The following is a 22624-nucleotide window of genomic DNA, read 5'->3' on the forward strand; positions in this document are numbered from 1 at the left end:
GGTTAAGGAGAGGAAGTTAGGAAACCATACCACAAGCGGGATAGAACCCGCGATCAGAAAGTCGCAAAACTCCAGACCGTACCGTTAGCCACTGGGCCACCTAGCCACAATAAGATTCATCCAACTAGGTATATTTCTACACCACAGGAAGGTTAACATAGGCACCGCTGTGGCCACAAATGCAAGTTTTTACAGACGAATCTCCAGCTAGCGTGGCCGTGACAAACTCTAGCTCAAGTCCCCTCAAAGCCGTCAACATGGATGACGGCTTTGGATGAATCCTATTGTGGCTAGCTGGCCCAGTGGCTAACGCGACGGTCTGGAGTTACGAGACTCTGATGGCGGGTTCTATCCCCACCCGTGGTATGATTTGTTTACAATCGTGTCATTACGATTTCGTGAGTCATGAGGAAGTTAGGGTCAGTTATCATCTTCGCCTCAGGAATATTCAGACTTAAGTTGCTTCATTTTTTCAGTAATAACTCCAAATAATGCAGAGATGTGCCAGTGTTTGATGAATAAGCACAAGCAGAGTGGAGGACGATAAATATGAAGAGGTGGAGGAGGAAGAGTCACCAGAAGCGGAGCCGACAACTCACCTGGAGAGGGTTTCGGGGGTCAACGCCCCCGCGGACAGGTCTGTGACCAGGCCTCTGGTAGGCAATACGTTTTGATTAGTGGAAAGGAAAAGTAATCCTAGTTCCTTGGATTAAGACTCATTTACAAGCATTAAGGCACCTCCCTCGAAGAGGATCACAAGAGTTGAGGAAGATGAAAAAGATGGGTAGTGATTGCCAGAAGCAGTTCTTGGACACTGAGGATGAGAAGGACACTTGTTCATTGCCAGACACACTTGCATTCTTAAAAGTAACTGTATTTGGAGCTTCAGTTTCATTTTGTTTGATCCTCGGGAAAGGAAAAAGTAGGGCAGGGGTGATAGTATGTGAAAAGTCAAGATTTAGTTAATGATGAAATTAACCATCGTCAATCTTTATCTGACTTTAGGAAGGCAGTAAATCTGTCACTAGAAGATCACCAATGGGATCAGATCAAGCAACACTTACAAGTGCGACTGGGAGGTTTAGCGGTGCACAAGGCAATGCAGGTAACATTACCTGCATTTCTGTCCTCATGCATTGCATCCAGTGAACTCGTTAAGGAGATTGTCCCTGAACGCTTGAGAGGTGTTGTAGGAGCTCACGATCCAAAGTTCATCGAAGCTCTCCTCTCAGTGATCACAAACAGTCCCATTGGGAGAAACGATAGCGGAGAAAATCGCCCAAATAATGTTCAGCAATGCCTTCGGAAAGTACAGAGCTCGTCTCCTAGCAGTGAAGGCACCATATTCCGGAGATTTCCTTTTAACTGTCCCTAATTCCTCCTTGGGCATTCGCCTCGACCCTCAGGCCATTCAGATTGGTGTTGCTCTTCGCATACTCACCGAACATTTGCGGCAGGGCGTCAGGTGATCAATTTGGGTTATATGATCTTGTCTGTCACACATCAAACAAAAAAAAAAGTGCCAGACACGAGAAGGTCAATGACATCAAGTGAAGTCTTGCACAGCCCCTTGCCAGCGGAACGGGAACCTCAGATACTGAGGCCTAACAGAAGCCAAAAGCGTCCAGGTGGAGTCACCATGCTACCCTGGAAGGATGGTAAGCAGGCTGCATGGGATTACACCTGTGCCTCTACGTTGGCTGACACCTAATTATCATACTCTGAAGCTGAAGGGGGTGGGAGGAGGAGAAAATACTCAGCTCCGGGGAGAAACCTCCTGAGTTTTCCCTGAAGTACATTTATTCGCTTCTTTGAGGCTCTGGGTCCCCGGTAAGTTCTACAGGTGGTACCACCCTATATATGTATAATTATATATATACATATATATATATATATATATATATATATATATATATATATATATATATATATATATATATATATATATATATATATATATATATATATATATATATATATATATGTGTCTATCTGTATATATATATATATATATATATATATATATATTTATATATATATATATATATATATATATATATATATATATATAGTATCCTTGTGTCTCATCTGTGTTTTAGCCTCCAACTGTGCCACTCTTGTACCAGTTTCCCATTTCTCGAACAGTCTGATATCAGGTTCATCTCCTCAAGTCTCTCCTTATAGTTAATATACTTTAACTCCTTGAATAGTTTCGTTAGAAACTTATACACTTTTGCCAGCTTCTACATATGCTTTATCAGATGTGGGTTCTATAATGGTTCTGGATATTCCAAGACGGGCCCGACATATGCCGTATATGTACTAGCCTATATGTGCTTGCAGGGATAGAGAATTAGCTCCTGGACCAGCCTCTCTGCTGGTTGCTGCCAAGTTCACTCTCTCTCCTGGGTTATCGCACCTCGTCTTTATGTACTGATCCTGCGTTTATAATTTTCTTCATGTTGTTGCACTTCCTGACTACTCTTAGACTGAAGATATATTTCTTAACATCATATGTATGTGTGTGTGTGTGTGTGTGTGTGTGTGTGTGTGTGTGTGTGTGTGTGTGTGTGTGTGTGTGTGTGTGTGTGTGTGTGTGTGTGTGTGTCTGTGTGTGTGTGTGTGTGTGTGTGTGTGTCTCCGCACGTGTACGTACGTGTGTGTGTGCGTAGGTGTGTATGAGGCAGTTCAGTTGAGTGATCGAGTATAGAACCTTCAATCATCGAAGGGAATCAAATAGACGTACGCTCGACCAACAGACGCAAATTCAAAAGACGTTCATTGATTACCCCTCCACCCCCCCATCAGATTGGATAAGTTGTGCGTCTTCATACTATCTCCTATTGCAGTTTTACCTTCCATGACACTGAACTGTTCCAACTGTGCTTTATCAAAATTAATTTCACGCATCATCAGCAATTTAAATTTCTCCTTAGGAAGAGTTTTTTTTTTTTTTACCTCCAACCAAGTAGAGGCAAACCCCTTCAATGTTTCCTGGCATGCCCCTTCCTTGTTTCCTGGCATGCCCCTTCCTTGTTTCCTGGCACGCCCCTTCCTTGTTTCCTGGCATGCCCCTTCCTTGTTTCCTGGCACGCCCCTTCCTTGTTTCCTGGCATGCCCCTTCCTTGTTTCCTGGCACGCCCCTTCCTTGTTTCCTGGCATGCCCCTTCCTTGTTTCCTGGCATCCCCCTTCCTTGTTTCCTGGCATGCCCCTTCCTTGTTTCCTGGCACGCCCCTTCCTTGTTTCCTGGCATGCCCCTTCCTTGTTTCCTGGCACGCCCCTTCCTTGTTTCCTGGCATGCCCCTTCCTTGTTTCCTGGCACGCCCCTTCCTTGTTTCCTGGCATGCCCCTTCCTTGTTTCCTGGCACGCCCCTTCCTTGTTTCCTGGCACGCCCCTTCCTTGTTTCCTGGCACGCCCCTTCCTTGTTTCCTGGCAAGCCCCTTCCTTGTTTCCTGGCACGCCCCTTCCTTGTTTCCTGGCATGCCCCTTCCTTGTTTCCTGGCACGCCCCTTCCTTGTTTCCTGGCACGCCCCTTCCTTGTTTCCTGGCACGCCCCTTCCTTGTTTCCTGGCACGCCCCTTCCTTGTTTCCTGGCACGCCCCTTCCTTGTTTCCTGGCACGCCCCTTCCTTGTTTCCTGGCACGCCCCTTCCTTGTTTCCTGGCACGCCCCTTCCTTGTTTCCTGGCACGCCCCTTCCTTGTTTCCTGGCACGCCCCTTCCTTGTTTCCTGGCACGCCCCTTCCTTGCTTCCTGACACGCCCCTTCCTTGTTTCCTGGCAAACCCCTTCCTTGCCCCTTCCTTGTTTCCTGCACGCCCATCCTTGTTTCCTGGCAAGCCCCTTTTTCCTTGTTTAATGGCAAGCCCCTTCCTTGTTTCCTGGCACGCCCCTTCCTTGTTTCCTGGCAGGCCCCTTCCTTGTTTCCTGGCACGCCCCTTCCTTGTTTCCTGGCAATTCCTTGTTTCCCCTTCCTTGTTTCCTGGCAAGCCCCTTCCTTGTTTCCTGGCACGCCCCTTCCTTGTTTCCTGGCACGCCCCTTCCTTGTTTACCCCGTTCCTTGTTTCCTGACCAGCCCCTTCCTTGTTTCCTGGCACGCCCCTTCCTTGTTTCCTGACAAGCCCCTTCCTTGTTTCCTGACAAGCCCCTTCCTTGTTTCCTGACAAGCCCCTTCCTTGTTTCCTGGCACGCCCCTTGTTTCCTGGCACTCCCCTTCCTTGTTTCCTGACAAGCCCCTTCCTTGTTTCCTGACAACCCCCTTCCTTGTTTCCTGGCACGCCCCTTCCTTGTTTCCTGGCACGCCCCTTCCTTGTTTCCGGGCACGCCCCTTGTTTCCTGGCACGCCCCTTGTTTCCTGGCACGCCCCTTCATTGTTTCCTGGCACGCCCCTTCCTTGTTTCCTGGCACGCCCCTTCCTTGTTTCCTGGCACGCCCCTTCCTTGTTTCCTGGCAAGCCCCTTCCTTGTTTCCTGGCAAGCCCCTTCCTTGTTTCCTGACAAGCCCCTTCCTTGTTTCCTGGCACGCCCCTTCCTTGTTTCCTGGCAAGCCCCTTCCTTGTTTCCTGGCAAGCCCCTTCCTTGTTTCCTGACAAGCCCCTTCCTTGTTTCCTGACAAGCCCCTTCCTTGTTTCCTGACAAGCCCCTTCCTTGTTTCCTGGCAAGCCCCCTTCCTTGTTTCCTGGCACGCCCCCTTCCTTGTTTCCTGGCACGCCCCCTTCCTTGTTTCCTGGCAAGCCCCTTCCTTGTTTCCTGGCAAGCCCCTTCCTTGTTTCCTGGCAAGCCCCTTCCTTGTTTCCTGGCAAGCCCCTTCCTTGTTTCCAGGCAAGTCCCTTCCTTGCTTCCTGGCAAGTCCCTTCCTTGTTTCCAAGCAAGTCCCTTCCTTGCTTTCTGACAAGCCCCTTCCTTGTTTCCTGGCACGCCCCTTCCTTGTTCCCTGACAAGCCCCTTCCTTGTTTCCTGGTAAGCCCCTTCCTTGTTTCCTAGCACGCCCCTTCCTTGTTTCCTGGCAAGCCCCTTCCTTGTTCCCTGACAAGCCCCTTCCTTGTTTCCTGGCAAGCCCCTTCCTTGTTTCCTGACCAGCCCCTTCCTTGTTTCCTGGCACGCCCCTTCCTTGTTTCCTGACAAGCCCTTTCCTTGTTTCCTGGCACGCCCCTTCCTTGTTTCCTGACAAGCCCCTTCCTTGTTTCCTGACAAGCCCCTTCCTTGTTTCCTGGCAAGCCCCTTCCTTGTTTCCTGGCACGCCCATTCCTCGTTTCCTGGCACGCCCCTTTCTTGTTTCCTGACAAGCCCCTTGTTTCCTGGCACGCCCCTTCCTTGTTTCCTGGCAAGCCCCTTCCTTGTTTCCTGGCAAGCCCCTTCCTTGTTTCCTGGCAAGCCCCTTCCTTGTTTCCTGGCAAGCCCCTTCCTTGTTTCCTGACAAGCCCCTTCCTTGTTTCCTGGCAAGCCCCTTCCTTGTTTCCTGGCACGCCCCTTCCTTGTTTCCTGGCAAGCCCCTTCCTTGTTTCCTGGCACGTCCCTTCCTTGTTTCCTAGCACGCCCATCCTTGTTTCCTGGAAAGCCCTTTCCTTGTTTCCTGGCAAGCCCCTTCCTTGTTTCCTGACAAGCCCCTTCCTTGTTTACTGGCAAGCCCCCTTCCTTGTTTCCTGGCACGCCCCCTTCCTTGTTTCCTGGCACGCCCCCTTCCTTGTTTCCTGGCAAGCCCCTTCCTTGTTTCCTGGCAAGCCCCTTCCTTGTTTCCAGGCAAGTCCCTTCCTTGCTTCCTGGCAAGCCCATTCCTTGCTTCCTGGCAAGTCCCTTCCTTGTTTCCAGGCAAGTCCCTTCCTTGCTTTCTGGCAAGTCCCTTCCTTGTTTCCAGGCAAGTCCCTTCCTTGTTTCCAGGCAAGTTCCTTCCTTGCTTCTTGGCAAGTCCCTTCCTTGCTTCCTGGCAAGCCCTTTCCTTGCTTCCTGGCAAGTCCCTTCCTTGTTTCCTGGCAAGTCCCTTCCTTGTTTCCAGGCAAGTTCCTTCCTTGCTTCTTGGCAAGTCGATTCCTTGCTTCCTGGCAAGCCCTTTCCTTGCTTCCTGGCAAGTCCCTTCCTTGTTTCCAGGCAAGTCCCTTCCTTGCTTCCTGGTAAGTACCTTCCTTGTTTCCTGGCAAGCCCCTTCCTTGCTTCCTGGCAAGCCCCTTCCTTGCTTCCTGGCAAGCCCTTTCCTTGCTTCCTGGCAAGTCCCTTCCTTGTTTCCAGGCAAGTCCCTTCCTTGTTTCCAGGCAAGTCTCTTCCTTGTTTCCTGGCAAGCCCCTTCCTTGTTTCCAGGCAAGCCTCTTCCTTTCTTCCACGCAAGCCCCTTCCTTGCTTCCTGGCAAGATCCTTCCTTGCTTCCTGGCAAGCCCCTTCCTTGCTTCCAGGCAAGAGCCTTTTTTGTTTCCAGGCAAGCCCCTTCCTTGATCCCTGGCAAGCCCCTTCCTTGCTTTCTGGCAAGCCCCTTCCTTCCTTCCATGCAAGCTCCTTCCTTGCTTCCAGGCACGTCCCTTCCTTGCTTCCTGGCAGCCCCTTCCTTGCTTCCTGGAAAGCCCCTTCCTTGCTTCCTGGCAAGCCCCTTCCTTGCTTCCAGGCAAGCCCCATCCTTGCTTCCTGGCAAGATCCTTCCTTGCTTCCTGGCAAGCCCCTTCCTTGCTTCCTGGTAAGATTCTTCCTTGTTTCCTGGCAAGCCCCTTCTTTGCTTCCAGGCAAGCCCCTTCATTGCTTCCTGGCAAGATTCTTCCTTGCTTCCTGGCAAGCCCCTTCCTTGCTTCCAGGCAAGCCCCTTCCTTGCTTCCTGGCAAGATCCTTCCTTGCTTCCTGGCAAAATCCTTCCTTGCTTCCTGGCAAGATTCTTCCTTGCTTCCTGGCAAGCCCCTTCCTTGCTTCCAGGCAAGCCCCTTCCTTGCAAGATTCTTCCTAGCTTCCAGGCAAGCCCCTTCCTTGCTTCCTGGCAAGCCCCTTCCTTGCTTCCTGGCAAGATCCTTCCTTGCTTCCTGACAAACCCCTTCCATGTTTCCAGGCAAGCCCCTCCCTTGCTTCCTGGCAAGCCCCTTCTTTGCTTTCTGGCAAGCCCCTTCTTTGCTTTCTGGCAAGCCCCTTCCTTGCTTCCTGGCAAGCCCCTTCCTTGCTTCCTGGCAAGCCCCTTCCTTGCTTCCAGGCAAGCCCCTTCCTTGCTTCCTGGCAAGCCCCTTCCTTGCTTCCTGGCAAGCCCCTTCCTTGCTTCCAGGCACGTCCCTTCCTTGTTTCCAGGCAAGCCCCTTCCTTGCTTCCTGGCAAGCCCCTTCCTTGCTTCCTGGCAAGCCCCTTCCTTGCTTCCAGGCAAGCCCCTTCCTTGCTTCCTGGCAAGCCCCTTCCTTGCTTCCTGGCAAGATCCTTCCTTGCTTCCTGGCAAGCCCCTTCCTTGCTTCCTGGCAAGATCCTTCCTTGCTTCCTGGCAAGATTCTTCCTTGCTTCCTGGCAAGCCCCTTCCTTGCTTCCTGGCAAGATTCTTCCTTGCTTCCTGGCAAGCCCCTTCCTTGCTTCCTGGCAAGATCCTTCCTTGCTTCCTGGCAAGATTCTTCCTTGCTTCCTGGCAAGATCCTTCCTTGCTTCCTGGCAAGATCCTTCCTTGCTTCCTGGCAAGCCCCTTCCTTGCTTCCTGGCAAGATCCTTCCTTGCTTCCTGGCAAGATTCTTCCTTGCTTCCTGGCAAGCCCCTTCCTTGCTTCCTGGCATGCACCTTCCTTGCTTCCAGGCAAGCCCCTTCCTTGCTTCCTGGCAAGCCCCTTCCTTGCTTCCTGGCATGCAGCTTCCTTGCTTCCAGGCAAGCCCCTTCCTTGCTTCCTGGCAAGATCCTTCCTTGCTTCCTGGCAAAATCCTTCCTTGCTTCCTGGCAAGATTCTTCCTTGCTTCCTGGCAAGATTCTTCCTTGCTTCCTGGCATGCACCTTCCTTGCTTCCAGGCAAGCCCCTTCCTTGCTTCCTGGCATGCAGCTTCCTTGCTTCCAGGCAAGCCCCTTCCTTGCTTCCTGGCAAGATCCTTCCTTGCTTCCTGGCAAAATCCTTCCTTGCTTCCTGGCAAGATTCTTCCTTGCTTCCTGGCAAGCCCCTTCCTTGCTTCCTGGCATGCACCTTCCTTGCTTCCAGGCAAGCCCCTTCCTTGCTTCCTGGCATGCACCTTCCTTGCTTCCAGGCAAGCCTCTTCCTTGCTTCCTGGCAAGATCCTTCCTTGCTTCCTGGCAAAATCCTTCCTTGCTTCCTGGCAAGATCCTTCCTTGCTTCCAGGCAAGCCCCTTCCTTGCTTTCAGGCATGCCCCTTCTTTGCTTCCTGGCAAGCCCCTTCCTTTCAAGCTGCTTGCTTAAAAAAAAGGTGTCCCTCGCCGACAGAAGAGAAACTGAAGAAATTTTAATTTTTCTTCTTCTTTCGCATAGCTTAGCTCCAATTTTCTCTGAAAGCAGAATGGTTGAAGCAATAACCAGTTTTTAACGCTTTGTTGAGCGCGATATGAGGGAGCGATTATACGTGCATTTAAGAGGAGGTACCACTCAATTTAAATAAAGCAACGTGCTTGTCATGAATTCTTGGATGAGAAATCGTCGGTTTTGATCGACCTTCGCCAACCAGTGAACTATGTATTCAACTGAAAAATCGCTGAAACTGGGTGTTTTCCCCAACTGATTTCTCCCACTAAAAGTCGAAAAAAAAGTTAATGTAAATTCTTAATCATATTCTCCCATCTTTTCTCTTTTGAATTCAGTAAAGAAAACAGTGTCACAAGAGAAAGTCTCACGCAATTCGCTTCTCAAGTCGAACATCCCCTAAAATATCATGGTTTTCTGCTGGATTCCCATGAAATTTCAGCTAAACAAGCGGCTAATAACATAATTTATTTAATGAGACTGTCAGATTCAAAAGGAATTAGGTCTCTGTCTTATATAGGGAAAAAGTTACTAGCCTCTAAAAAGCATCTGGTCGTGTTGGGTCGGGTCGGGTCGTGTTGGGTGGCTCATTTGTCACACTAACTGTCAGTAAGACGTCGTTCCGCTCGCTACACTCACTAGCTCGTAATAATGCTTCTTCGTGCCTACTTGAATAATGAACGAAATAAGATGGGACTTCAATCTGTCCCTCTAAAATTCAGCAATCACACTTCTTCATTAGTCTCTACTTGATCGTAGCAGGGAAGCGACGACGGTGATCCGCCACGAGGAGAAGAAGGTACTGTTTCTGCTCCTCATTCTTGGTCAGTGACGCATTGAAGGTCGGAAAGGGGAAAACAGCTTTTTCTGCTGTGTCATTCATGACCTTCAAAGAACCCGCAGACTTCTTCATTTCCAGGTACGTCTTGTTCTTCTCCCATGTTTCGGGGTCTTCATTCAAGAAGGAAGATTTATCCTTCCCCTTCCTCTTCTCAGCAATGACACTAAACATCTTCAGCATCCTCTTAGTCACGAACTCTTCCAGTTCGACTCCGATCTTTGAGACACCTCGCAATCGACGGGGGCACCCTGGTTTTTATTCCCACTCGAGGTTGGCCACCATCTTGCACTTTCTCGCAATGTCCACTTTCTCATCGATGAACGCCAATCCAGCCAGGTGCTCCGCCAGATACCAGAGATGGCACGCTAAGGTGATGGCAGCAGCATTCGCGATCTCTCTGTCCGGATACGCTCAAAGGTTTGGAGGAAGTCCAAGTCATTGCAAAGGGCTTGCACACCATGTGGAGCCTTGTTCCAGAACTGGATGTAAATCAAGGCGACGAAAAGCGAAAGTAAGTTCTGCTTCAGGTGAAAGAACTGTGACATGTGAAGTACGTCGCCCCACATCGGAAGCCGGGCAGTTGAGAAAGATTCGAGGGGACACCATACTAGCCACACACACAACTTTGTGTTGTGCTGTCTCTTGAGGCGGAAGAATGTGTCGTGGGGTCGAACCCAGGCCTGCTGTAATTTAGTAAATGATTCAATACTACTTGTTTCGTGGTTTCATTCTATATAGACTGCTTGTTGAGGCGGGTACTCAAACAGGAGGAGGCTGAAATTAATCCTTGAGCATCCACTGCCACGAGTGTCCTCGCAACACGAAACAAGCCTAGTACGCTAGGCTCATGTTGTTTTGTAGGATCGATGGCGGAGTGGATAAGGGACAGGTTGAGCCTTTGTAATACGATGTTTCTACAGAAGGCCTTGTGATGACGCGCCACGTAAATATATGCGCGAAAACGAGGTGATTATTTTTTTTTAATTTGTTTATTTTTCTTTCTAATACACTAAATTTACCACTCATCATTACAGTGTGGGAGGAGCTATAGCACAGTAGGAGGAGTCAAGAGGAAAAGCAGGGACAATAACTGTTTTGTCAGCAGTCTGGTCCTTGGCCACAATGTGTCTTATGATGACGCTATTATTACTAATAAGCTTCATCTGCTTATACCATTTATTCAAAAATCACAGCAGACATAAGAAAAATTATATAAAAGCATAATAAAGACGACCAAAATAATATTATTTGGCATATTATAACGGAGGGTGGGAGGGAGGGTGGTGGCCGGGCGCGGTCAATGATTTATTTAAGCTCCTGACCATAAAGGAAAAGTTCTCTCTCTTCTGGCTGGTCTCTTACTATAGAAAACGGTATAATACACAGGGGAAACTATGATTTTTTAAAAAATTTTTACGTAATAAGAGTGCGCACGTTTACCCTAAATATCTAGGAAGTAAGATTTTGGCCTATTGCTTGATGAGTCTCCATTATTAATAATTAGATTGAAACGATTTCACAGAAAACCGGGCCTGGTGGCTAAAGCTCCCGCTTCACACACGGAGGGCCCGGGTTCGATTCCCGGCGGGTGGAAACATTTCGACACGTTTCCGTACACCTATTGTCCTGTTCACCTAGCAGCAAATAGGTACCTGGGTGTTAGTCGACTGGTGTGGATCGCATCCTGGGGGACAAGATTAAGGACCCCAATGGAAATAAGTTAGACAGTCCTCGATGACGCACTGACTTTCTTGGGTTATCCTGGGTGGCTAACCCTCCGGGGTTAAAAATCCGAACGAAATCTTATCTTATCTTATCTTATCACATCTAGAATATCTCAAATATTTTTTATTTTGTGTGGGGGGAAGGGGTAAAAGGCAGATATTTCAGCGAGTGTCAAAAGCGTACCAAACGTATTTTTTTCGGCATGAAGACAAGGTATATTACATTATTTTGTCCATTGGATTGTAGGGTTAGACTTGCTCTATCAGGCGAATGTGTCCGCAGAGCCACTCGCAGTGCCACTACGAAGATTAGTGCTGCCAAGCGTCATACTCGGTAAATATTTTTTTTCTCATTTGTTTGTTGGCTAATCTTATTGAAACTTTGTCACAGTTCATTAAACAATCGCTTCTAAACATACACAAAAAAAGAAACAAAAATCGGACGAGAGAAAAAAAAAGATATTGACCTCTCCCGAGTGGATAAAGTGACATGTACGTTGTGTTGTTCCTTCAGGCGGGGCAGTGTGTCGTGGGGTCGAACCATGGCCTGCCGCTATTTGGTAAATGATTCAAAACCACTTGCTTCGTGGTTTTATCGATATATACATATACATACATATATATATATATATATATATATATATATATATATATATATATATATATATATATATATATATATTTAGATACATTTCTGTACTGCCTGTTTGAAGAATGAAACATTTGTACAACATTTGGGAATCTTTATTACGTAAAAGTTTCGCCAGTCCAGTACAAAGAAGAACAGTGGATATGGATTTTCACTCCAGTAGCTTGTATTGTGTGTGTGTGTGTATTATATATATATATATATATATATATATATATATATATATATATATATATATATATATATATATATATATATATATATTGCAAACAATCGCAGACAGGCGATATTATCTATGCAAGACAAGCCATTGATTTAAGTACATGTAAAATAAGTCATTGAGTCGAGTATAAGGTAATACAGCTGCGAAGATCCTGAAAAATATTTTTAAGCAAGGCGTTTCTTATAGAAAGAAAAAAATACTATTTTATACAAGGATATAGTGTGCTGAGGACAGCAGTGCTAAATATATGAAAAGTGAGAAGTTTAAAATTAAACTGAGATGTGTTATTTGTGTGAGATGGGTAGAGGTGAGGCAAGGAGAATGAGTAGGTGTGCTCACCTTAACCTTTCCCATGTGAGTGATGGTTAGAAGTAAGTTAAGGAGAGGGGTAGGAGGAGGTGTAGCTCACCTTAACCCTGCCCATGGTAGCCTTGAGCCGCTGCTCTAGCTTAGGCACCGCACAGCGGAGGTGGGCGTTATCTTCCTCCAGCCTGAACTGCCACAATAGCTCGGCACCCTCGTCCTCTATCTACAGTAGTGGAAAGAAGTATGGCAACACCCCTAATTTGTCCAGCAGCAAATAATAAGTTATTAGAAATGTGAAATAAATCAACTGTAAATCCATATACAGTAATAATACAGTTTTACTGGATTTTGTGAGAAAGTTATATTTGTAACTCTAACAGGTACCTTATGCAGTAGTGCTGATTCTAAATAATTTCATATATAATAATTTGGTGCAAAAATCAGTGCTATTCATGCACAGTTGAGGTAACACATGAAAAATACTGGAACAAAATAAGTAAGTGATTGGAGTAATTTAGATGAATATGAATAGGATACATTTGAATGACTATGGGAGAAAACTTTATTTATACTGAATTTCTTAGTCACATAGGTTTAATTATACTAGAATCTTATCCATACTAAAATTAAATATATATATATATATAATTATGATAATATTATTTATTAGCATTTACTCACTGACATTAAATGTCTAGGGTGTTGCCATATTCTTCACTATTGTTTAAATATTCCTAAAGTCAATACGCGTTACAAAGATGGAACACTGCAGACCGCGTTACAAAGATGGAACACTGCAGACCGCGTTACAAAGATGGAACACTGCAGACCGCGTTACAAAGATGGAACACTGCAGACCACCTTATAGGTACTGAATCCTGAGGACCCTCAGGGCTGGTACCTCACTTAGTTTCATTTATTGAGGATGCTCTAATAACGAGACAGGAGGAGCGTGTTAAAGGTTCTTACCTCAGTTTTTATGTTACTGCAATTGTATATTTTTACTGATTTACCTTCTCTATTAAATTTTTGCATCATATTTTAATATTTCTCCCAGTCCTCGTCTTCCACATGGATCTGTACAGAGTACTTTTACATAGAATTTCTTAGAGTGGAACTTTTATGGGCAACTGAGACAAACTGGTCTATTTACTATTGCCCATTAATTGATTATTATTACTAATCATGTCTCATAATAGCATATTTAAAATAACATATTTAACATGTTCGCCATTATTATTCGCCATCATAACATATATAACATCTTCGTAAATCAATTAGTACATAAATAAAGTTGTACATAAGTAGTACATTACTGAACTTAACATACCTGAAACGCAAGTTCTTGCCCTTGCTAAACATTTCTGTTAAATTCTGGATTCCAATAACCAATATTAAACATTCTAAGACTTTTGAAGTACCGTATTTCTATCAGAACTGTTTAATGTTTCTAAATGTTATAATGTGGCCTGGTGGCTAAAGCTCCCGCTTCACACACCGAGGGCCCGGGTTCGATTCCCGGCGGGTGGAAACATTTCGACACGTTTCCTTACACCTGTTGTCCTGTTCACCTAGCAGCAAATAGGTACCTGGGTGTTAGTCGACTGGTGTGGGTCGCATCCTGGGGGACAAGATTAAGGACCCCAATGGAAATAAGTTAGACAGTCCTCGATGACGCACTGACTTTCTTGGGTTATCCTGGGTGGCTAACCCTCCGGGGTTAAAAATCCGAACGAAATCTTATCTTATCTTAACAAAATATTCACTGTTTCTTTTTTAGCTAGTGTACTTTATTTTCTCCTGATTGTCTTGCGAATCAGCTTTGATAATTTCACGGTCGTCTTCTCCAGAAGGGACCAATACGCAAGTCAAAACATAAACATGTGAAGGAAAAACGCGCTATTTTTCACACAATGTGTTATGTCCTATTGTATCTGGTCATCACATCCTTGTAATCAAGATAACCGCGACGTAAACTTTCTTGTACATTTAAACAAGTGTTTGACCCTTCCGACAAGGCTGTGTATTCGTGAGGTGTGTCTGTCGACCAGGTTAACTGAGACGTCAAGAGTCGCTGTTGGATTTGCATATTTAATTAATGTCATATGAAATTCTTTTAAAAACCAATGTTGATAACAAATGCATCATTGAGATAATATATAAATGACGAACTTCGCCATAAACCTTGGTTAAGAAGTCTGTTGCTGTATTAAGCTTGTACAGCGCAGTAGTATTTGAGAGACTGTGTTGTGTGGAGTATAGCTGGTGATTTTTACTAGTGAATTATAAGATAGAAATGGTTATAACTATGATCATAATTTTTAAAGAAGTGGACCGGTAAGCCAGCGGAAGGCCTCGGTCAGATGGCCAAAAACTCCAAGGGCGGGTCATCATCTGACTAAGACCCGCGTCAGGAAACACTTGTCCTGTTTTCTGACGAACCTTACCTAACCTAACAGAATTATTAAATGTATTTGTTCTGAAGAAAGCTCCTTGGGAAAACTTTCCATCAGAGATTACTCTATCATTCTGCAAATTTAAGATAAATGTTGAGATTCAAGTATGTTACAAGTTAGTAAATTTTTAAATCGTTACTTGACTCAGATTTTTTGCCTAGGAACTTAGGGAAGTGTACATTATCGTCCCGCTGTATGGTAAGCCTTAAAACTTATTAAAAAAAATAATGTTTTAAAATGATCTCATATCTGCTGCCCCTCTATAAACCTGCACATCCTGAAGTCTACCAATCAAGCTTTTATCCACCAGTACATAGTCCAAAAAATAGTCCGACAAAGAAAGGCCCCTGTACGAAATTAGGGCATGAATAGCTGACCAAGAGGCTGAATCCGCTTGGTCGTTACCTCGAGCATCCACGTGTCCTGACACCCAGCAATAAACGGCATCGTTATGTTTACTAGAACTGTGACTTAACTAAAGGTGTATACCGTACGTAGGACGATGGGATGAGGGAAATTTCTGGATACCTTGTAACGCACTACAGGAGTCCGAAACAACTATGAATGACGGAGTGGACATCGATGGCTATGAGAACTGCCTACAACTCGGCCGTTAAAATACTGGTCAAGTCAAATAACCTCGGATGATTTTGTCAGGAAAAACTGCTCCACAGTTACTGTTCAGTTGCTGAGGAAATCCTTCTGTGTCAGATAATGCTGGAAGCATTTTTCGATAAGAATAGTATTGAACAAGCTACTACAACCACATGCCATCCATCATCAAAAGGATCTCTTAGTACCAAACTAAGTAGGCTCTTGTATAACCTGTTCAAACCTAATCATGATGTTTAATAGGAATTTTAAAGTCCCAGTAGCGGCTGTCAAACGTCATGTTAGGGAAGACAAGCCATTGTCTAACATGGCTGCTGGTGCCCTTCAGGGAGGATGGGAAGTAATTTCAAGTTGATGACGCTGTGTATGCCAGAAATTTTGGGAATGGTGAACCTTGAGGTATTAGGTGTTAAGAATTATTAAATGCATATCGAGATATTTTATAATATATGAAAAAGGCATACAAATAAACTTATGCCAAGGTTTAGGAGTGAGGGAGAGCAAACACTGATCCCAGCAGTACCAGAAGTTGTAAGGAGTGAGTTGATAATTCCTGGTGAGTATAGAAACTGGGCACGTTTATGGTCAGAGAAACTGCTCACAATAGGTAACAGGGACAATAAACTTAAGGATCAGGTCAGTGCGGAGGAAGACCCTCCTGGGAGGGTTGATAATGTCAACAGTAGTGTTAGAGGAGAGTATGCACCTCAGGACAACGCCAAACCTCCATATCTCAGGCGTTCCTGAAGAGTGGTCAAACCTCCAGACAGGTTGGATTTATAAGTTAGTTCTGATAAGCTAATCATTATATAGAATGGTATAATTTGTTTTGATGATATAATCTAATTTAGGAGAGAAGGACTGTAAGCTGTTTGAGCAGTGAGAGAATTAAATCCTGTTGGGAATACTGTTTACGTTCGAGCGTCTGTAGATGTTGTGGTGTCGAGTGAGCGTGAGGGATCGGGTGGCTTCAAGAGGGTACACTATTACTGTTATTCTGTCTGAATTTCCCTTACAACCGTAGTAGATCTGTTTTTCCTACATATGTTATGCCTATTTCCTATTTTTTCTGCATGCCTCCTCAAACGAGGAAAATAATTTGTCTCTTCTACTTTGTCTTTTCTGGCACTGGATTCTGACTATAGTTTTCAGGATCTTCTGCTAATGAAATGTAGGTTCTTACATTGGAGATCCTGTTTAAAGTTTACTTCACCTACTTGTTTATTGCTCTCAGTTATAGATTCCAAATTACGTAAAAAAGGAAGATTTATTGGATAGGATACAGAGAAGAGATTCCAAATACGTACCATCACAGAAGCAAATCTTTTAATAACTCAAAGCACTTGGCCTATTTCTCTCAGGTAACAAACACTACGAGATATTTTATGGCTCTGATGCACTCAGACATGGAGAACTCTTTGAAGTGCTGAACGAATCCATAACCCGAATCAATGGAACGAAACTGCAAAGCAGAAGTTGTAACACGAATGTACGCAAATATTTTTTTGCGAACAGCAGTATAGTCATATGGAATAGACCTTCCGTTAATGCTGCAATTGATGAAGAACCATCTGGACAAGCACTTTTCTAATATAAGATTTAACTAGGAACAACCTGCCCTAGTGAGAGAGGGGAGCGAGATATTGCCTAGTACACTCACGTATTCATTCAATCACTCACTCACTAAGCCCACACTAAACCCCACAGATTAATTAATAAAAAAAAATGCAGGAGATTGAACAATCTGAAGTTCTGGTGCGGCAGCTAAGCTGCTGCACCAGAACTTTCAGCTCACAATGTGCAATCGAATCAACAATAGCAGTAGTGGCATAAGCGGAGGGTTGTGATAGTAATAAAAGAACTAGTAGTAATCAGAAGTAGAACTGGAACATCCCGCTCTGAGTGGCAATGGAGTAACACTTGAAATTCAGATAAGAAAACTAATGTACCAGAGTATATGTAGCCCTTGTTTTTCCATCGAGTTTCGTCTCTCCTGTGAAATTCATGCCTTTTTTGAATATGGTATGATATATTTTTCTTCTATTTTCGAATAAGCAGAAATAGATATGCAGAGAGCCTTCTGCATTTCTATCTTGGACTCGAGCGCCTAGATAATATACAATGGTTAGTGATCTAGACAGAAGCAGAGAGATCTTAACAGAAAGCCATGGTGGGGATCCTCTATTAAGTGTCTTACCCCCCGTCCCCCATGTATTTCCTAGTAAAACCTACCTCAGTCATCCTCTCTGACTAGTTCATCATTCTCCTAATCTAATGTTTTCAAAATATTACTTCAGAAATTTCTGCTTTGTTGAGTGAAGCAGCTTGCTTCTTCTGTCAGCTATCAAACTGGTCTCAGTTATCTCAACCTACGTCTTCACGTTTAAAAATCTATTAATATTAGTTTATCACCTGGATCCCTTTGGTCTCTCTGCAATTTTGTCATTTTTTTTTTTTATTCGCCGGTATTCTCCCGGCCCGGGTCTTTTCCAAGAGTGGTGACCCGGCCTTGGCTCCCTATCTAGGGAGTGTCTCGAGACCTAAGTCTCCCATGGGAGGAGGTACAAGTACCCCCTCATCGTTGGGACCAACTGTCCAGTTATACTTCTATCACTTCTGCGTTGTTTCTATCATTTTAATATCTAAATCTAAGATTTAGATATAAATATGATAGAATAATAACCGAACATCTTCTATGGATGTCATCATCAGTTAAATTCAGTTTTTGTATAAAAAAATTCTACTGAAATATATCTACATAAATTAAATAATTACTTATAGCATATTTTGTGGAACATTAACAAAAGTTTACAGTCACGCAGCAACAATTTTAATCCGGTTTTCTGTCGTAATTATTATGCTTAACTTCTTACGTGATTTTAATATTGTTGTTTAATAATACAACAATATCAGAGTTGTTTGCCTGATATGGAACTATGACTCAACACAATCTTATTATTTCTCACGTGTCATTTTGCAGACGAGCATTTTGTACTAAAATCAGGATTTCAAAAGGTTATGCTCAGTGTATTTTAATGGTTAAAAAAACACAGTATAATTTAAGATTAAGATACACTCGCTCTTCCTAATCTAATACAAGTAACCTTACCTGCTGACCACCTCATTCACTTGTTATTTTATGGGACTGGTTGGTTTAAAGTTCCTGGGCTACTCGAGGGGTCATTAAAATACCTTCACAGAATGCATACTATCATACAAAAATACTTTAATGCATAAATCTGGGATTAAACTAGATTATCAGCATATATACACTAAGAAATACAACTCTCTCAGTGTTAATACACTGGGAGTCAATATATTGGTGTTGCAGAGTCTGTTCTGGCAACTTTTTTTTTTTCAATATTAATTCATCTAAATATGAAAAATTAGAAAATTACATAACGTAGTCACCGGTTGTTCTTTAATTCTAGTGTATATAGGATCATAATACGCTCCTTTACTTCAGGAACTATTATTGCTAAGTGTGAATGACATGCTTTACTTTCACTGTCACCTACTTTATTAATCTAAATATCTACTAATATTTTTCACACTAAACTTTCCACTGTTTTTTTCGTGCCATACACTCGTCTTAGTGTGTATATCAATTATTTTGTAAAGATGTAAGTTTGTTATGTTATTCTGGAGAAGCTGATGAATTCTTATATTTTATGTGAATTGAATAGTATAGATAAAATTAATTACTTCATAATAAATTGATTTATTTTATTTGCACCATTCTAAGAGTTCAAGAGCATTGAGGGAGACTCTCAAGCAGACCAGATTATTGTCAAAGTCCAAAACGAGAACACATTAGTACTGTTCTGGAATATAGGGTGTTTTAAAGAGATGGACCCGATTTCCAAGCACACTTCTTTGAAATTGGGTCCATCTCTTTGAAACACCCTGTATATGTATTTAGAGGAAATTTCTGTGATTCCTTTCTTTACCACAAGTGATTATGAATGTAACTTTACTAACATGATCCCGTCTTGGAGAGGCAAAATTAATTGCTTCCCTACCTTAACCCTCTCCATGGTGGCTCTCAGTCGCTTCTCTAGCTTAGGAAGCTCACACCTTAGGTCAGCATTGTCTCGGACCAGTTGCTTGTGCACCTTTGTCAGTTGGTCTAAATTATTTTCCAGGAAACTGATCTTTTGCTTCTGTGCTACAGACCCACCAAGGATATCCTCGTCTTCTCCTGCGGCAGACTAAAGATAAAAGGAATTTTGTCAGACTCTTGGTATTAATGATTTCTGAAAAGAACATGTCAGTAGGGTCGGTTAAAATAATTATATGTTTATTTCGTATATAATGATCAATGAATATTTTAATCATCAATAATGATAATTGAATGACTACAGTAATTAATATTCTGTCGGTATTTTATACCATTTTAATGTTCAATTAATATTCTATTTTCTTAAAACCTTTGAAAGTAAATTACATAAATAACAAAAAGGCATAATACCGTGACTGGAACAATACACAAATAACCCGCACATAGGAGAAAGAAACTTGTGACGACGTTTCGGTCCGACCTGGACCATTACCTAGCAACACACTACCACACGAAGGTAAGGGAGTCGGTGTATATATATAGGAGAGCAGGGACGGGGCAGAGAGAAGAGGAAGTAAGAAGTGGAGATAGCAGTGGTAGGCAATAGTAGTAGAAGTAGCAGTGGTAATAGTGGAGGAAGTCTAAGGACAAGAAAGAGGGCACTGCAGGATATATGGAAGGAAGGCGGGGTAGGGGTCGGCCTAGGAAAGGTTGGAGGGAGGGGGTAAAGGAGGTTTTGTGTGCGAGGGGCTTGGACTTCCAGCAGGCATGCGTGAGCATTTTTGATAGGAGTGAATGGATACAAATGGTTTTTAATACTTGACGTGCTGTTGGAGTGTGAGCAAAGTAACATTTATGAAGGGGTTCAGGGAAACCGGCAGGCCGGACTTGAGTCCTGGAGATGGGAAGTACAGTGCCTGCACTCTGAAGGAGGGGTGTTAATGTTGCAGTTTAAACTGTAGTGTGAAGCACCCTTCTGGCAAGACAGTGATGGAGTGAATGATGGTGAAAGTTTTTCTTTTTCGGGCCACCCTGCCTTGGTGAGAATCGGCCAGTGTGATAATATATATATATATATATATATATATATATATATATATATATATATATATATATATATATATATATATATATTCAGGGAGAAGGCTTACAGCTTTTCATCTCATCCCTTGCATGCATCAGCCTTAGTAGAGATTTTAACAATGCAAGGAATTCGCAAGAGCAGGCGAAATATACACAAACACTGATCTCTGGCTGAAGGAGACTCGAACCTACGAACCTTGGAACAAACAACGCAGTGCTATACCATTCTCACCACACTGGACAATACCTTGGTGTCCAGCTTGCGCTAGACGTTGATCCAAAGCAGCCAGCTTTCAGGGAGAAGGCTGATGCATGCAGGGGATGAGATGAAAAGCTGTAAGCCTTCTCCCTGAAAGCTGGCTGCTTTGGATCAACGTCTAGCGCAAGCTGGACGCCAAGGTATTGTCCAGTGTGGTGAGAATGGTATAGCACTGCGTACCTTGTTCCAAGGTTCGAGTCTCCTTCAGCCAGAGATCAGTGTTTGTGTATATTTCGCGTGCTCTTGCGAATTCCTTGCATTGTTAAAATCTTTAGTAAGGCTGATGCACGCAGGGGAAGAATGAATATATATATATATATATATATATATATATATATATATATATATATATATATATATATATATATATATATATATATATATCCTTAGCATTTTAAATCTTAAAATTTTATTTTAAGATTTAAAATGATGAATTTTATTGAAAGTTATTTTCTTAATTTTAAGCTTTAATACTCATACTTCCATAACAAATAAAAGTAACAGTACAGTGGCTGGAACAAATCACAAAAAAAACCCGCACTCAATTGTGACCTGACAATGGTGGTAGGTTTTTTCCTTCACTTTGTGCCGGTTATTTGTGAATTCATAACAAATATAACAATTAGATCACCGAAAAATTTGCCTTTCTTACCCTCCCCCCAATCCTCTAGTGTGCCCAAATAAAAGGGAAAAGTAACGCTTTGAATTTTGGGGAGACTTTTTTTGTTTTTTTTCTTATGCTATAAGAAGGATGCCAGGAATAAGAGAAGGGAGGATCGGGTAGGTAAGAGCAGTGATAAAGATTCTTACATTATTTCCCATATAACCAAGTGTGGTTGCCTTATGAGGCAGTGGTTTTATTGTTACAAACTTACGAGTTTTTTTCTTTTCCTGAATAGATTTCCATGTTTTTTTTATTCTACAATGGATGAAATATACGAACGTAACTTAACCTTCCTAAACTTTAAATAGCTTATATTGCCCACATTTCTTTTTTTTTTTTTTTTTAAGAATTTTCACAATACTTTATAATTTTCCTTGGGGTTGTGACCTTGTAAGTGGCCTAAATATTCTTAAATTTGAGTTTTTAAAAAAAATTACTGTCCAATTTTACTAACATTTTATATTTCCCTAACATTGGATCTTCCTCAAATTTAAATTTCAGTAGCAATACAATACGCATTTTTTAATTTATTAAATATATTTTTCTCTTAATACTTTTTATTTTTATTACAGGGAAGCAAAATACCTTTAAATGTTTTAAATTCTAAATGAAATGCCAGTCACATTTATTTAGAGTTCACTTTTACAGCGTAACTTTGCATTAGTTCATAATCTATTATCACAATATTTTCAAAGACTCTTGGGCTGCATCACCCCTGGAAGATCCATCAACTACTTACAAAATATGCAGTCGGATCATATAATTCAGTAATACCCCTTCGCCAGCACCAAGGTTACCAGAGAGAAACTTGATTTAAGACTAAATAAATGAAATACTTTCCTGACCATAACCTGAGTTACGAAGCTTCTCTTTAAACACGCCTCTGATGATGACATCAGTAATGAAATGTACACGTAGCAAAACAAGTTTTAATTGAGACAACTTTCCCCTCTGAGTAGAGCGGAAAGTTGTCTGAAGTCAGTACAATAAAAGTTTTGTTCTGCTTCATGTATATCTTCATTTCTGTTGGCAGTACGACCGTTGGAAAAATAAATTTTCTGTACTGACCCTCCTGACTCTGGCCTGCAAATCTTGAACGAAGAGTTTCCTCAAGTTGTGCAGCGTCTGGAGCTCCTTGGCCACAGTGTCCTCGAGGCCTTTAAGATCATGGTGTGCCTGTTCTCGGCGGTCATTCAGGAGGCTGTGGCACAACATGTCATTTGTTAGTACATAGGAAATATATATATAATATACAACTAATTCCGTAGAATGCTTTTTCCCCAAGTGTGTAAATTCATTTTAGAAAGTGAATATAAAGAAAAATATACACTTTAAACATCATTCATAATGCTAT

At 42.9% G+C, this 22624-nt stretch overlaps 1 protein-coding gene across 3 annotated transcripts in view; it reads right to left on the reverse strand.

The window, feature by feature from the left end:
- LOC128686394 (kinesin heavy chain) overlaps positions 1 to 22624 on the reverse strand; it is a 609520-nt gene that overhangs the window by 13948 nt on the left and 572948 nt on the right. For 2 of the 3 annotated variants that reach the window (XM_070085754.1, XM_070085757.1), the window contains 3 exons: positions 22339 to 22471; positions 19227 to 19415; positions 12240 to 12359 (listed from right to left, as the gene is read on the reverse strand). In XM_070085754.1, the coding sequence (XP_069941855.1) occupies positions 12240 to 12359; positions 19227 to 19415; positions 22339 to 22471 (442 nt within the window). The remainder of the gene's footprint in view (positions 1 to 12239; positions 12360 to 19226; positions 19416 to 22338; positions 22472 to 22624) is intronic. The other variant, XM_070085756.1, reaches the window with a different exon arrangement.

Source organism: Cherax quadricarinatus, chromosome 17, assembly GCF_038502225.1.
Source record: "Cherax quadricarinatus isolate ZL_2023a chromosome 17, ASM3850222v1, whole genome shotgun sequence".
NCBI lineage: Eukaryota > Metazoa > Arthropoda > Malacostraca > Decapoda > Parastacidae > Cherax > Cherax quadricarinatus.